General features: G+C 42.5%; 1 protein-coding gene across 1 annotated transcript; it reads left to right on the forward strand.

Annotated features, from left to right (window-relative positions):
- The first annotated feature begins 11,542 nt into the window (after positions 1 to 11,542).
- Positions 11,543 to 15,509, forward strand: LOC139580968 (transcription factor Sox-9-A-like). The gene is made up of 3 exons (XM_071410191.1): positions 11,543 to 12,364; positions 12,603 to 12,853; positions 13,187 to 15,509. The coding sequence occupies exons 1-3, from the start codon at positions 11,925 to 11,927 to the stop codon at positions 13,969 to 13,971; spliced, it is 1,476 nt and encodes a 491-aa protein (XP_071266292.1). The 5' UTR covers positions 11,543 to 11,924; the 3' UTR covers positions 13,972 to 15,509.
- The last annotated feature ends 181 nt before the right edge of the window (positions 15,510 to 15,690 follow it).

Consider the following 15,690-nt stretch of genomic DNA (forward strand, 5'->3'; position numbering starts at 1 on the left):
AGTAGGAGGGAGCAAGAGAAGGAGAGCATAGAGTGGGAGAGAAAGAGATTGAGAAAAAGAGACAGAGAGAGAAAGAGAGAGAGTGTGGGGGGGAGTTAGGGAGGGAGAGAGAGAGAGAGAGAGAGAGAGAGAGAGAGAGAGAGAGAGAGAGAGAGAGAGAGAGAGAGAGAGAGAGAGAGTGGGTGGGAGTTAGGGAGGGTGGGAGTAGGATGGAGCAAGAGAAGGAGAGCATAGAGTGGGAGAGAAAGAGATTGAGAAAAAGAGACAGAGAGAGAGAAAGAGAGAGAGTGGGGGGGAGTTAGGGAGGGTGGGAGTAGGATGGAGCAAGAGAAGGAGAGCATAGAGTAGGAGAGAAAGAGATTTTGAAAAAGAGACAGAGGGAGAGAGGTATAAGGGGAGAGGGGGAGGAAATGCGAGGGAAAGAAGCTCTGCCTCAGTGTGCAGGTGTCAGGGGCCTGATAAGTCCTGTTTAAACATTCACTGGAACAGAATGACGTATGTCAACAGACGCCTGGTACTCAGGTCTCTGTGATGTGAGCTGAGCCGCTAGCAGGCAGGCACACAGCCCTACAGGAACTATAAATCACAGACACTCGACAACGAGCAGTTAGTGACACCTTTGACCCACGCAGCCAGTAGCCCTGGCACACGCATCCAAGCTAAACCATCCCTCTCCTCTCCTCGTCTCCACCGCACCATATGACGGATATCACATCCAGAACTTCCAATTCTGAACACACTTCCACATATCAAACACCCTGTCACAACAAGTTGAAGTGATCGACTGAATTGGTGGCCTGGTAATCAAAGAATATACCACTTCTGTGTACGATGGCGAGGGAGTCATGGATCTATGACATGGTGTGTTGATTATTGTTGATATAGATATATATATATAGATACAGTTGAAGTCGGAAGTTTACATACACATTAGCCAAATACATTTAAACTCAGTTTTTTACAATTCCTGACATTTAATCCTAGTAAAAATTCCCTGTCTTAGGTCAGTTAGGATCACCACTTTATTTTAAGAATGTGAAATGTCAGAATAATAGTAGAGTGAATGATTTATTTCAGCTTTTATTTCTTTCATCACATTCCCAGTGGGTCAGAAGTTTACATCCACTCAATTAGTATTTGGTACCATTGCCTTTAAATTGTTTAACTTGGGTCAAATGTTTTGGGTAGCCTTCCACAAGCTTCCCACAATAAGTTGGGTGAATTTTCGCCCACACATTTTCTATAGGATTGAGGTCAGGGCTTTGTGATGGCCACTTCATTACCTTGACTTTGTTGTCTTTAAGCCATTTTGCCACAACTTTGGAAGTATGCTTGGGGCCATTATTCATTTGGAAGACCCATTTGCGACCAAGCTTTAACTTCCTGACGGATGTCTTGAGATGTTGCTTCAATATATTCACATAATTGTCCTTCCTCTTGATGCCATCTATTTTGTGAAGTGCACCAGTCCTTCCTGCAGCAAAGCACCCCCACAACATGATGCTGCCACCCCCGTGCTTCACGGTTGGGATGGTGTTCTTCGGCTTGCAAGCCTCCCCTTATTCCTCCATACATAACGATGGTCATTATGGCCAAATAGTTCCATTTTTCTTTCATCAGACCAGAGGACATTTCTCCAAAAAGTGTCTCCATGTGCATTTGCAAACCGTAGTCTGCCTTTTTTATGGCGGTTTTGGAGCAGTGGCTTCTTCCTTGCTGAGCAGCCTTTCAGGTTATGTCGATATAGGACTCGTTTTACTGTGGATATATATATTTTTGTACCTGTTTCCTCCAGCATCTTCACAAGGTCCTTTGCTGTTGTTCTGGGATTGATTTGCACTTTTCGCACCAAAGTACTTTCATCTCTAGGAGACAGAACACGTCTCCTTCCTGAGTGGTATAACGGCTGCGTGGTCCCATGGTGTTTATACTTGCGTACTATTGTTTGTACAGATGAACGTGGTACCTTCAGGTGTTTGAAAATTGCTCCCAAGGGTGAACCAGACTTTTGGAGGTCTACAATCTTTTTTTCTGAGGACTTGGCTGATTTCTTTGGATTTTCTCATGATGTCAAGCAAAGAGGCACTGAGTTTGAAGGTAGGCCTTGAAATACATCCACAAGTACACCTCCAATTGACTCAAATGATGTCAATTAGCCTATCAGAAGCTTCTAAAGCCATGACATCATTTTCTGGAATTTTCCAAGCTGTTCAAAGGCACAGTCAACTTAGTGTATGTAAACTTCTGACCCACTGGAATTGTGATATACAGTGATAAGTGAAATAATCTGTCTGTAAACAATTGTTGGAAAAATGACTTGTGTTATGCACAAAGTAGATGTCCTAACCGACATGCCAAAACTATAGTTTGTTAACAAGACATTTGTGGAGTGGTTGAAAAACGAGTTTTAATGACTCCAACCTAAGTGTATGTAAACTTCCGACTTCATTTGTATATATATATACATAATAGGTACATGTACAGTAGTTATGTCATGTGTAGTAATTTGCCTACATAGTAGTTACAACATATACATGCACACTCTGGACTCAATGTCTAATCATTGCATCTAGATGTGTCCCAGCTAGGACATCATTTAGGACTGTTAAACCACAACCTGAATGGAAAGAGAGAGCACTAAGCCCAGGAGAGAACTCCCAGATCTCCCCTCAGACAGCCCAGTGAGATTCTCAGGAAAAGGCAGACACGGTTTAGCGATTGACTCCCACTGTTTGCCCAGATTTTTGACGCTGCAACTCGAAGTCAAGATGAGAAGTTTCCCAAGGCGTCTCAGCCATACCCATCTCTGGCCTGTCCAACCCAGGGCCAAGGCAATGCCTTATGTATGACCGACACTCATCACTCATGGACTGGAGTGGTTATGGTGGATTACATAGTGGAGTGTAAGGAATTCAGACACTGCATAACGTGGATGTCACGATGCAGCACTTACTGTATAACAAAAATGCAAAACCCAAGGCACATGTAGTTTAGAACAATCCAGTATGGTTGGAATGAAAACAATGTCATATTTCATCCAAATACATAGGCCTAGGTCAGCTGTTCAGCCATCACCAAAATGTTAATGGTCTTGATGAAAATAATAAACTATGTGAAATCTTACCTAGGTAACAATAATATAAATGCCTGCACCAAAGCCTGCCATCTTATCCTCCAACGGAGACGTTTCTTTTTAAGTGCCTAATTGACTTCTTATCCACTTTTTTTTATGCATACATGTGTATAGATGATGTCATGTCTTATAGATGCAGCCTGTTGCCATGTTTGACCATGATTGTTTTTAGTGTCTCAAAACTCCATTTGACTTGGCCACAATGTGGTTAAAAAATATATCTATATTTTGTATTATTGTATCATTGTAGAGTGACACTTAAATAGATGTTTCCAAGTCTAACTCGTTCTAGGCCTACGGCTCAGTGAGTCTTATCATTGTCTTATCCTACCGTTCAAAGGATAGACTATTTTCGACATTGTACAACAAATAGGATAAGGCGTAGGCTATGCATCCCAGCCGATATCTTACAGTCAAGAGAAGTCAAAGTATGCTATCTGCACAGTACGTAGTGTTTTAATTCCATTCCACCGTTGAAAAGTTGTCAGACATGGGAGCATTTCACATTGAATAGAAATATAAAGTTGTCAGAGTGTGTGATATGTGGGGGAGTATGGCTGAGTGTAAAGTACATTAGACCATATGTTTTGTTAGTTTGTTGTGTGCCAATTCTCTAGACTTTGTTATCTTTGACAGGATGTCGCGTGGGTGTAGGCCTACCGTAGCAGTAGCTCTTCTGTACGCACTCTGAGGAAGGGGAGGGGGGGGGGGGGGGGGGGCAAATCCACATGGTGCAAAAAAAAAATGAGAGTTTCTGTTGGAAAAATTCTGGTAGATCCCTCCCTGTTTGGTTCCGTTTGGTTCCGAGTGAATGTACACCTGAGATTCAGGTGTGTAGGCCTAGTCTGCTATCTTGGTGCTGAGCAGGTGGCTGGAACTACAGGCAAACAGAGAGAGAGAGAGGAGGGGTTACGGGTGAGTCACATTTTTCCATCTCTACTAGTTTTGATACTTGGGCCTCTTTACCCTACACAACTTAAATGACACAAACTAGGTCGAGGAGAGAATCTTGTGTCTTGTAAAGAGACGAATCTACATAGATTAAAATCTCTCTTGAAGAGATGTCTTCTACACTACCTCCGGAGGTAGAGGGTCTCCACACTGACTAGACTTTTCGCAAAAATACCCTCAGCTGCTCATTTTGTGACACTCGCCCGACAGTTACTAAGCAGGGCAGTGTAAACAGAATTGTCTCGTTAAGCCAACACTCTTACAGTAAAAGTTGTAGTAGCAGAGCAATTTCACAGCTGAAATCTACGGACATTTTACATTTTTCTAAACTCACCAGGGAATTATAAAAATGTTCAGTCGCAATTTGCTTTTTTCCTCGACTTCCATGATACTGATCAAATTAAGCCTGGTTTGTTTGAAGGTAACTTTAATATCTCCCCACCTTGCAAGCTAAATATTTTGGTGGCAATTTTACTAATTTTGCCATGGGGCAGAGAAAGACATTTGAAGTTGTACAGCTAATTTTCTGCAATTCCACACATTTTGCAATAGGGTAGAGAGAAATGTTTTCAGTTTTTAATATGATATCTGAGTGAGAGTAACAAACATAATCAATGGGGGCCCACCGGTCAGAAATTACAGGTCAGATGCTGAATTGTCTGTTCTGGCAAAGGTATTGGAGTCCCTAGTCAAAAAGCAGATTAAGGCCTACCACCAGGAAAACAATATTTTGAGTGGTTGTAGGAATCAGGTTTCAGGTCTAGAAACAGCATTGTCACAGCAACTTAGAAGGTTTTGAGTGATATGAACTGTGCCCTGGGTAAGAAGCTGCATTGTGTATCTATATTCATAGACTTGTCAAAGGCATTTGACACTGTGGACCATACAGTCTTGGTGCAGAGACTGAAGTTCATTTTTATTACTGGTCATGCTTTGGAGTGGTTTGTGAACTACCTGTCAAATTGAACCCAGTGTGTTAAGGCAGATGGTTGTAAGTTGGAAACCATAGAGTTATGCTTGGGTGTGCCTCAAGGATCAATTTTAGGTCTCTTGTTGTTTATTATCTAGATCAACAACATTGGGAGACATATTTTAATGCGGATGACACTGTTCTATATTCAAGTGACAACAGTTCGACTTTGGCTTTTGAAAAAGCTCAAAAAGCTTTTCACATCATTCAATAGAATCTGTACAATTTTAAGCTTGTTCTGAATTATTTTAAAACAAAATGCATGGTATTTTCCAATACTAAACAATTGCTACTTTGGAAGGACATTCTATAGAACAAGTCAAAACTTACAAATATCTGGGAGTTTGGGTGGATGAGAAGTTGAAACCAAGCATGTTGAAACCAGAAGTTGGAACAGAGCATGGAAAAAGATACTTTCACCATGTGTACCAATGAAATGCTTACTTGCAGGTTCCTTCTCTACAATGCAACAACAATAAAAAACAATAAAAGATAAGAATACGAACTAAGTAAATGTAGAATAGAATAAACATTTGACCATAACTATAATACAGGAAGGCAGAATTTATAGTTCAATATTTACACATAATAAGAGTCTAGTAGGAGCGTGGGTGAGTTTATGTTTGTTGTACTTGTCAAGTCAGCTAAGAACAAATTCAAATTTTCAATGACAGCCTAGGAACAGTGGGTAAACTGCCTTGTTCAGGGGTAGAATGATAGATCTTTACCTTGTCAGCTCAGGGATTTCATGCAACCTTGCGGTTACAAGTCCAACGCTCTTACCACTAGGCTACCTGAGTGAGTGAGTGAGTGAGTGGGTGAGTGAGTGCATGTGTGCAAAGGGGCAGAGAATCAAAGCAGGTGGTCAGTCCAGTTCAAGTGTTCAGCAGTTTGATGGCTTGTAGATAGAAACTGTATCTGAGCCTGTTGGTATCAGACCTCATGCTCAACTGTAAGGTAGTGAACAGCTTGTGGCTGGGGTGTGTCGTGTCCTTGATGATGCTGTCTTCCTTCCTCAGGCACCGTTTCGAGTAGATGTCCTGAATGGGTGGGAGCACGGGTCCCAGTGATATACCGGAACGTCTTCACCATCCGCTGGACGGCCTTGCGGTCGTGGACGGAGCAATTCCCGTACCAGGCCGTGATAACCGGCCGGGAAACTCTCGATGGTGTAGAGGCAGTATTTGGAGAGGACCCAGCGTGGCATGCCAAATTTCTTCAGTCGCCTTAGGAACAGAGATTCTGTTGTGCCCTCTTGACAAGAGTGGTGGTGTTGTTGGTCCATGTCAAGTCCACGGTGACGAGGAACTTAAAACTGCTTACTCACTCTACCGCAGTCCCATTGATGTGGATCAAGGGATGCTTCCTGAATTCAACAATCAACTCCTTTATTTAGCTGACGTTGAGGGAGAGGTTGTTGTCCTGGCACCACAGTGCCACTTACCTCCTCTGTATTGGCTGACTTGTCGTTGATGGTGATCAGGCTTACAACGTGGTGTCGTCAGCAAACTTGATAATGGAGTTGGCGTCATGCAAAGCCACGCTGAACAAGGAGTACAGCAGAGGGCTGAGGACACACCCCTGAAGGGAGGAGTCTGTGTGGAGGAGATGTTGTTGCCAATCCTCACAGCCTGTGGTCTGCCCATCAGGAAGTTCAGGATCCAGTTGCAGTGGGTGGTGTCCAGAGCGAGGACTCTGAGCTTGGTGTCGAGCTTGGAGGGAACAATAGTGTTGAATGCTGAACTGTAGTCAATGAACAACATTCTCACATAGGTGTGTTAGGTCTGAATGGTGTGAAATTGCATTTTCCAATGGATTTGTATGAGCAGCAGGCAAATTGGGTCCAGTTCTTGGGTATGACGTTACAAGCTTGGCACACCTGTATTTGGGGAGTTTCTCCCATTCTTCTCTGCAGATACTCTCAAGCTCTGTCAGGTTGGATGGGAAGCGTTGCTACACAGCTTTTTTCAGGTCTCTCCAGAGATGTTCAATCAGGTTCAAGTCCGGGCTCTGGCTGGGCCACTAAAGGGTATTCAGAGACTTGTCCCGACACCACTCCTGCTGTGTCTTGGTTGTGTGCTTAGGGTCGTTGTCGTGTTGGAACGTGAACCTTCGCCCCTGTCTGTTGTCCTAAGCCCTCTGGAGCAGGTTTTCATCAAGGATCTCTCTGTACTTTGCTCCGTTCATCTTTCCCTCAATCCTGACTAGTCTCCCAGTCCCTGCCACTGAAACACATCCCCACAGCATGATGCTGCCACCACCATGCCTCCCCGTAGGGATGGTGCCAGGCGTGATGCTTGGCATTCAGGCCAAAGTGTTCAGTCTTGGCTTCATCAGATCAGACAATCTTGTTTCTCATGGTCTGAGAGTCCTTTATGTGGATTTTGGCAAAGTCCAAGTGGGCTGTCATGTGCCTTTTACTGAGGAGTGGCTTCTGCCTGGCCACTTTACCATAAAGGCCTGATTGGCGGAATGCTGCAGAGATGGTTGTCCTTCTGGAATGTTCTCTCACCTCCACAGAGGAACTCTGGAGCTCTAACAGAGGGACGATCGGGTTCTTGGTCACATCCCTGACCAATGCCCTTCTCCTCTGATTGCTCAGTTTGGCCGGGCGGCCAGCACTAGGAAGAGTCTCAGTGGTTCCAAACTACATCCATTTAAGAATGATGGAAGCCACTTTGTTCTTGGGATCTGTGCATCGACATAATCCTGTCTTGGAGCTCTACGGACAATTCCTTCGACCTCATGGCTTGGTATTAGCTCTGACATGTAATGTCAACTGTGGGAACTTATATAGACAGGTGTGTGCCTTTCCAAATCATGTCCAATCAATTTAATTTGCCACAGGTGGACTCCAATCAAGTTGTTGATTGGAGTCATCTCAAAGATGATCAATGGAAATAGGATGCACCTGAGCTCAATTTCGAGTCTCATAGCAAAGGGTCTGAATACTTATGTAAATAAGGTATTTCTGTTTTTCATTTTTTATAAATTAGAAAATATTTCTAAAAACATATTTTTGCTTGTCGTTATGGAGTATTGTGTGTAGATTGAGGAGGATTTTTTTTAAATTTAATACATTTTGGAATAAGCCTATAAACGTAACAAATTGTGGAAAATGTCAAGGGGTCTGAATACTTCCCGAATCCACCGTACTGTAGTTGTTTCTAGTTGTTTACCCGATGTCACTAGTTTGCGTTGCCTGATGTAAGGAAGCACGTTGTTTTATTTCACACACACCACACGCCACACTCATGCCTGCATGCACACACACGCACATTGACTGTTTGTTTGCTGTTGTATTTGTGCTGTTGCCAGCGTCTTCTGTCGTTTTGTTGTACTTGGGGTTTTTTGTGGTTTTTTCCCCATCCCCACATGAGGCCTATTGCCTCTTGCCAGGCTATCATTGTAAATAACAATTTTTTGTTAATTTACTTGCCTAGTTAAATACAAATGCAATTCAACCATGATTAATACAAGTTTAGATAGCTGGCTAGACTAGTTTACTCATCTAAAACGTTTTATCTCTGACATGGGCTAATTAAGTGACAGTCAGTGACTGACATAACAAGAGAACCACTGCTGATGCACAACCAAATTTCAAATTTGCACCTTGTGTATTCTCCTATTCTAACTCTCAAGAATAAGTCTCACTAGACATACAGTATTTCATTAATGTAAATCCACCCCAGGTTCACAACTTTTCCCCCCCCTCAATACATTTGTGATGATGCGGCCTTGCGCAGTGTGAACATCTAATTAAATCATGGTCTTATTCTCCCGCTCTTTCATCCATTTGATTGTCTACCTGTTTGCTGAGTTTAGGCCTAAATGTTAGCTATTGCGCTCGTTGTAAGATTATTATCCCAGTATTTGTAACATTGTGATCAATGTCATTTTCTAATTAGGCCAGTAACAAAGAAGTATTTTTCAGACATTGAAACCAGGTTCATTTTCGGTTCTGATTTAAAGTTGAACTGACGTCTCTTCCCGGATGTTGAAAATGCATATTTTCCGGGCGTTGAAAATACGTATTTTTCTGACTTTTATCATATTTAATTAACAGACTTTGAAAACATGTATTTTCATGTTAATAATTACTCTAAGATTAACAGGGATGGAACTCTTGGAATTTCAATCTGTGCCATTAAATATGAAAATACCAAATTTCACTGGCCTGGCGGTCTAGGTTTGCATGTTTTCTACTAGCCTGGTTTGAAAACTACTAGCCTCGAGCTAGCAGGCTAGTTAAATGTCCATCCCTGCAGACAAGCATTCGGTTTATAAAACTTTATTCAGGAGTCTACTTTGTTTACATTACATGGCTCGCTAGTTATTATGCATTTTGCTACTTTTAAAAGTAAATATTACTCACTTTAGAACTGTTACTTGCAAGCTCATTGTTTCCTGCAAGTGTGTGGTGCACTTCCTGTGCTTAGTTTCTCCCTGTTTGTTATTTTGATCATATAAATGTTATTTTGAGATGAGGGATTGTATGCACGTTTTGTGGTGAATTTATGAATGTCATTTCATTGATTATTAGTTAAATACTCTGATGTATTTTAAAAAGATAATGTCACCTCTCCGTAGAAGTGAATTGGAATGACCCAATCCAGGTAGGGGTGCTGCCGTCTGGTATCTATGCCAGCCAGTTTCAGACCTGCAGGGCTAGAAGAAGGAACTAGCTTGCTGATTGTAAGAAAACACCTGACTCCACCCGACAGAATGTTATCCAGTGCCTTCCTCGCTTGGACTTGAAACTTTATAACAACATTGTTAGTCCTCATCTTCCTCATCATCATCCTTGGAGCTCTGTTGGTGAATGTATTCAGTGATGCCTTTATTCCTTTTAGGACGATAAACAAACAAGGACACTGTTTAGTGGCGCATGGGTTATTAACAAAAGTCTAAAATGCTCTCTTCTGTTTATGTTAAAAGTGAATATCTTAAATAAACAGGCTCAATGTAAATAAATGTCTGCACAAGAGCGGAGACACCATGGGAGTTTCTGTATCTGGAACCAGAGCTCTAATTGCACTGAGGAGAAGATAGGATTACTGACTGATTCTACATTTCGGCAGGCTGACATAATACAAACAAACAATTTTACAACATCCAGAGTCCCCTTCCACTTAAGCAGCCCGCAATAGGCATAGAAACAGAGAGGGGGAGAGAGAAATAAAACACATGTTGCACACACACACATTACAACCTCAATCAAATTTCCACAACTTTACAAAGCCAAATAAACAACCAAATGACATGGGTTCGTTCGGAAGGGACTGTGAATGACCAAGCCACTCCCAGTGTACACCGACTTTATTACAGAGATCTCTAGGTGAGACATACATATTTCTGTGTTTTGAGGGAGATATAAATATTATTTATCAATGGAAAAGTGCATGGTGAGCTTGGGTGAGGAAATACTTGTTCGATTTTATAGGAGAATTTTGACCACTGCTTTTATCTCCAGCGCTGTCAATAGAAAAAATATGAATCATCCTCTACGGTTGCAGCAGTGCAAATGTTTCAACCTTTTCTTGTGTTCCTCATGTCCTCCAGAAAAAGGCACACGTTGTAATGTAAGTTCCTGGGCTGCTGTCTCCCCCTATGGGCATATGTTATCATGGCATGCATGGACCAACATTTCATTTCGCCTTCAATCCCTCTCTGCAAACCAAACGGTAAAGACTGTATGGACATTTTGAACCAGTAAAAATAATAATTGGTTTGGTATGCATCGAATAAATTGTTTTTTAAAATATATTTGTAATGTATCTGCTGTGGTCTTTGTTTGTCGCACATAATAGCCGTAGGGCATGGTCACTACAGACCCTCGATTGTATGAAGGTATGACTTTGTATGCCTTTCGATATGGGATTTTGCATGCAGACAAATTGAGTCATAATGGAAACATAATTGGTGGGCCTATTTCCATGATTTCATCCTCAATGTTTTATTTCGTCAAGTATTCGTTTTTTTTTTTTACTGGTTTAACTTTGAAGGTGTGAGTTAAACAAATCATATCAAATTATTTTTTATTGGTCATATACACATGGTTAGCAGATGTTATTGCGAGTGTAGCGAAATGCTTGTGCTTCTAGTTTCCCGACGGTGCAGCAATATCTAACAAGTAATATCTAACAATTCCACAACAGATACCTAGTACACACAAATCTAAGTAAAGGAATGGAATAAGAATATTTAAATATAAGTGTATGGATGAGACACTCGAATAGTCTCTGATTTAAGAATATAAACATATATTTGTAAACCAAAATCAATTTCAGTACTTTAATTATTATACCTACATCAGTATTGTACACAAAATGTAAAACTGTCTGTGCATATGCTGTGTGTGTGGAGGAGAGGGGGGCGTAGGGATCCAATTCCTTCAGTTCGTTATGCTCTGTCGACCAATCACATTTGGTTATTCTCCGGTATTCTGTAGCCGCACAGTAACTCACTTATAAAGTCCGCTTGCGAAGGATTTCAGTTCAAAGCACGCGCACGTTCTGGAGATACTATTTGGAGACAGACTAGAACACTTTCTCTTTTTATCTGGAAAAAAAAGTTGCCGCAAATCATCAGCTGTTGCTCGAGTGTGGAGACGCCTGCAAACAAAACTAGGTTATTATACAATATTTTACAAAGGCATATGCATAAAGACATTCTCTCTCCAAAAGGCTTTGTGCAGTTGACTGCCTCATTGCAGGAGCAAATAACGTCTACTGTTACTTTTTATCCACTTTTGGACATTTTAAATACTTTGGTCAAACTTTTCCTCGTGTGTAAAGCATCTCTAGGGATCTCACCCTCAAGAGCCGTACTTTCATATTTTGTGCGTAATTGTTCGACAACATTTTTCGTATGAATCTACTCGACCCCTTCCTGAAAATGACAGACGAACAAGACAAATGTCTCTCTGACGCACCGAGCCCGAGCATGTCCGAGGACTCTGCGGGATCCCCGTGCCCTTCCGGCTCTGGCTCAGACACCGAGAACACCAGACCTTCAGAGAACGGTCTGCTGATGGGTCCGGACGGTCCCATCGTCGAGTTCAAGAAGGACGACGATGACAAGTTCCCTGTGTGCATCCGCGACGCGGTGTCCCAGGTGCTGAAGGGCTACGACTGGACCCTGGTGCCAATGCCAGTCCGAGTGAACGGATCTAGTAAGAACAAGCCCCACGTCAAGAGACCGATGAACGCGTTTATGGTTTGGGCGCAAGCCGCCCGGAGAAAGCTGGCTGATCAGTACCCTCATCTGCATAACGCGGAGCTGAGCAAAACTCTGGGGAAACTATGGAGGTGAGTCTCACTCCTCTCTGTCATTACTTCCAAAGGTTTATTTCGAGTGGCATCGCGTTTGTGGTCTTATTACTGAAAATAGTTTTATTTAATAGGCAAACTCAATTCTAATTTTACTCATGCATTTCACGCTCGCATGTGAACTCGATACTGTGATCATTTAACCTTCGTAGTAAACTATTTGGTTGTCAGTTTAATATTTGATTTACTCATGTATCTATTTGCCTTTCACGCACAGGCTACTCAATGAGGGAGAGAAACGTCCGTTCGTGGAGGAGGCAGAGCGCCTGAGGGTACAGCACAAGAAAGACCACCCCGACTACAAGTACCAGCCCCGGCGAAGGAAGTCCATGAAGAACGGACAAAGCGAGTCTGAGGACGGCACCGAGCAGACGCACATATCGCCAGGAGCGATCTTCAAGGCGCTCCAGCAAGCTGACTCTCCAGCCTCTAGCATAGGAGAAGTGCACTCCCCCGGAGAACACTCCGGTAAGAAGAAATAAAATGCGTAGTGCCTATTGCATTGGTCTCATTCAACATGTGTTCATCAATGTATATTTGACACTTCAATGCTGCTAGACTTTTTATAAGAATAAACCTGTATGAAATATTGATTGTTTGAAAAGCTGATGACTGATATTATCATATATGTTCTCTGTTAGTTTAACTTGATGTGTAGACCCATTTCTTATTCCACTCATGCTTGACCACTTGTACAGCCCTTATTTTTCCTTTTCAATTAAATCCATGGGTCTGCTCTTGCTCTGAGATTTGTATTACAGAAATATGTATTCTATATGTAACCCACCCTCTCTCTCTCAGGCCAGTCCCAAGGGCCCCCCACCCCTCCCACCACACCTAAGACCGACATCCAAGTGGGCAAGGTGGACCTGAAGCGCGAGGGTCGCCCCTTACAGGAAGGCACGGGTCGTCAGCTCAACATTGACTTCCGCGATGTGGACATCGGTGAGCTGAGCAGCGACGTCATCTCCCACATCGATACCTTCGATGTCAACGAGTTTGACCAGTACCTGCCCCCCAACGGTCACCCAGGCGCTCCTGGCACTGCCGCTGGCCAGGTCTCCTACAACGGCACCTATGGCATCAGCAGCTCCGCAGTCAGCCAGGTAGCAGGGGGCACCGCAGGGCACAACTGGATGACCAAGAGCCAGAGTCAGCATCAGCACTCCCTGACCACGCTGGGTAGTGGAGGGGAGCAGGTTCAGAACCAGAGGACCCCCACACACATCAAGACAGAGCAGCTGAGCCCCACCCACTACAACGATCAGCAGAACTCCTCCCCCCCACAGCACGTCACTTACGGCTCCTTCAACCTGCAACACTACAGCTCTTCCGCCTACCCCTCCATCACCCGCGCCCAGTATGACTTTTCTGACCACCAGGGCGGCACCAACTCCTACTACAGCCACGCAGCCGGGGGCCAGGGCTCAGGGCTCTACTCCTTCAGCAGCTACATGAGCCCCAGCCAGAGGCCCATGTACACCCCCATCGCAGACACAACAGGAGTGCCCTCCGTGCCACAGACCCAAAGTCCCCAGCATCACTGGGACCAGCAGCCAGTGTACACACAGCTCTCCCGGCCCTGAGGACACAGTCATCTACACACAGACTTACATAGACTGATAGACATGCCCATCTTGCAGAGGGAGACTTTGTCACAACATTCCAACATCTAGCTCCCAGCAAACAGACACTTGAATTTACAACAGAGGAGAAGACAACAAAGAAGAAGAAGGAAAGCTGGACTTGAGAGAACTGAAATTAGATCCGAATGGCTCACAACGTGCCTTTTTTTTTTGTGTATTGATGAAACATATTTTGAGTATTGAGAAATCCTCTGTGAGGACTGTTTAAATTGTTGATATTTTTAGTAGGTACTGTGTATGTTTTCTTACCTTTTTTACTCTGGCAGTTTGCTATTCTGGGGGATTTTAAACACGTATTTGTAGAGAAAAAGCTTTATTTTTATCCAGTTCAGCAGTAAACCACAGTAGTGCAGTTATCTATTCTATGGCCTCAATTCTCTGGTGGAATTTTTTACAGGCAGTAAATCTCTGTCCTTTTTTGGTTGTGTTAGTTTTTGTTTGTCTTCCTGCAGTGCATTGTGCTTATATGTGCTGTGGCATCCAACAAAATGAACTACATTTGTATTTGTGCAGTTTAGGGTTTCTCCATCAATGATTTATTATGATTATAGCACGTTCTTAGATGTAAGAGGGGCATGTTGTGAATGGCAAGGGAAGAAGTTTGGACGTTATCGTTTTGTGCAGGAGATTCCAGCCTTTTGCACCGTTAGTGCCTAGCATATCAGAGGTTGGGTGATAGGATGTGTGTGTGCTACAGCACATACTATAGAAGAGAGAAGTCACAGCTGAGATTCTACTTACCGTCTGACAGCATGTGTTTGACAGCCACAGGAAGTGCCCTTTGACCTCTCGGGCGTCCCCTGCAGTCCACCATCACGCCAGTGTCGTTTTACAGCCCCCTGCCTGATCCACCTCTCACCCCCTCCCGCCCCCTCTCAGTCTTAACCCTTTAATTTATTTATTAGCTTAATTTTATTTTCAAAGTAATTATTATTTAGCATTTTATTCTTTATTTTATATTTTATACAATTAATTAATTTGTCTTCAAAATAAGTTACCTTCTGGATATTAAATGTCATATAAACCGGTCTTTTTAGCCGAGGGGGTTACTTAAAAAATGACACAAACTGTAATCATCATGCTTTATTTATCGTATGTAAATGTTTCTATTTTAAATGTTTAATTTGTCATTTTTTGTTATCTAGTTGTGTACGGATTATTGTTAATTGTGAAGTTTGGATTCTAAACTGGAAATACGTTTTGAGCATAATGACAAAGTTTTACAATTAGTTATGTTTACGCTGTGGCTAATATGTTTGTGTTATTAGAGGTACCAGCATCCCTGTCTTTTCTAAGGACTTTCTTTTTAACGTCCTGACACATACAGTACTATCTCAGTATTGATGTTTTTTTTCTGATGCATCTGAACAAATTGTCATTTTCTTCAGCTAGCTTAACATGTTACTGTACTGTCTTAAAAAGAAGCTTAACTTTTGTATTGTATTTGCAATAAAAGAGAAAATACTCTAGAAACAAAATGGTTGTTGATATTTTATTGCACAATACATGACCTACTTATTGAATAGGGTGGGGGAACAAGGAATCTAGTTGATATGGATAAACATTATGCTGCATAACACCTCTCTATAAGTTGGAATTCATAACATTTAAACCAACCCAATATCAACCTCAGAATTTTACTGTTTAGTCAAATTGAGA

The sequence above is a fragment of the Salvelinus alpinus genome, chromosome 7 (assembly GCF_045679555.1).
Source record: "Salvelinus alpinus chromosome 7, SLU_Salpinus.1, whole genome shotgun sequence".
In the NCBI taxonomy this organism is placed as follows: domain Eukaryota; kingdom Metazoa; phylum Chordata; class Actinopteri; order Salmoniformes; family Salmonidae; genus Salvelinus; species Salvelinus alpinus.

Coding starts and splice junctions, on each gene's coding strand:
- LOC139580968 (XM_071410191.1), top strand. CDS start 11,925: ATGAATCTACTCGACCCCTTCCTGAAAATGACAGACGAACAAGACAAA. Junction 12,365..12,602: donor ACTCTGGGGAAACTATGGAG/GTGAGTCTCACT, acceptor TTTCACGCACAG/GCTACTCAATGAGGGAGAGA. Junction 12,854..13,186: donor CTCCCCCGGAGAACACTCCG/GTAAGAAGAAAT, acceptor TCTCTCTCTCAG/GCCAGTCCCAAGGGCCCCCC.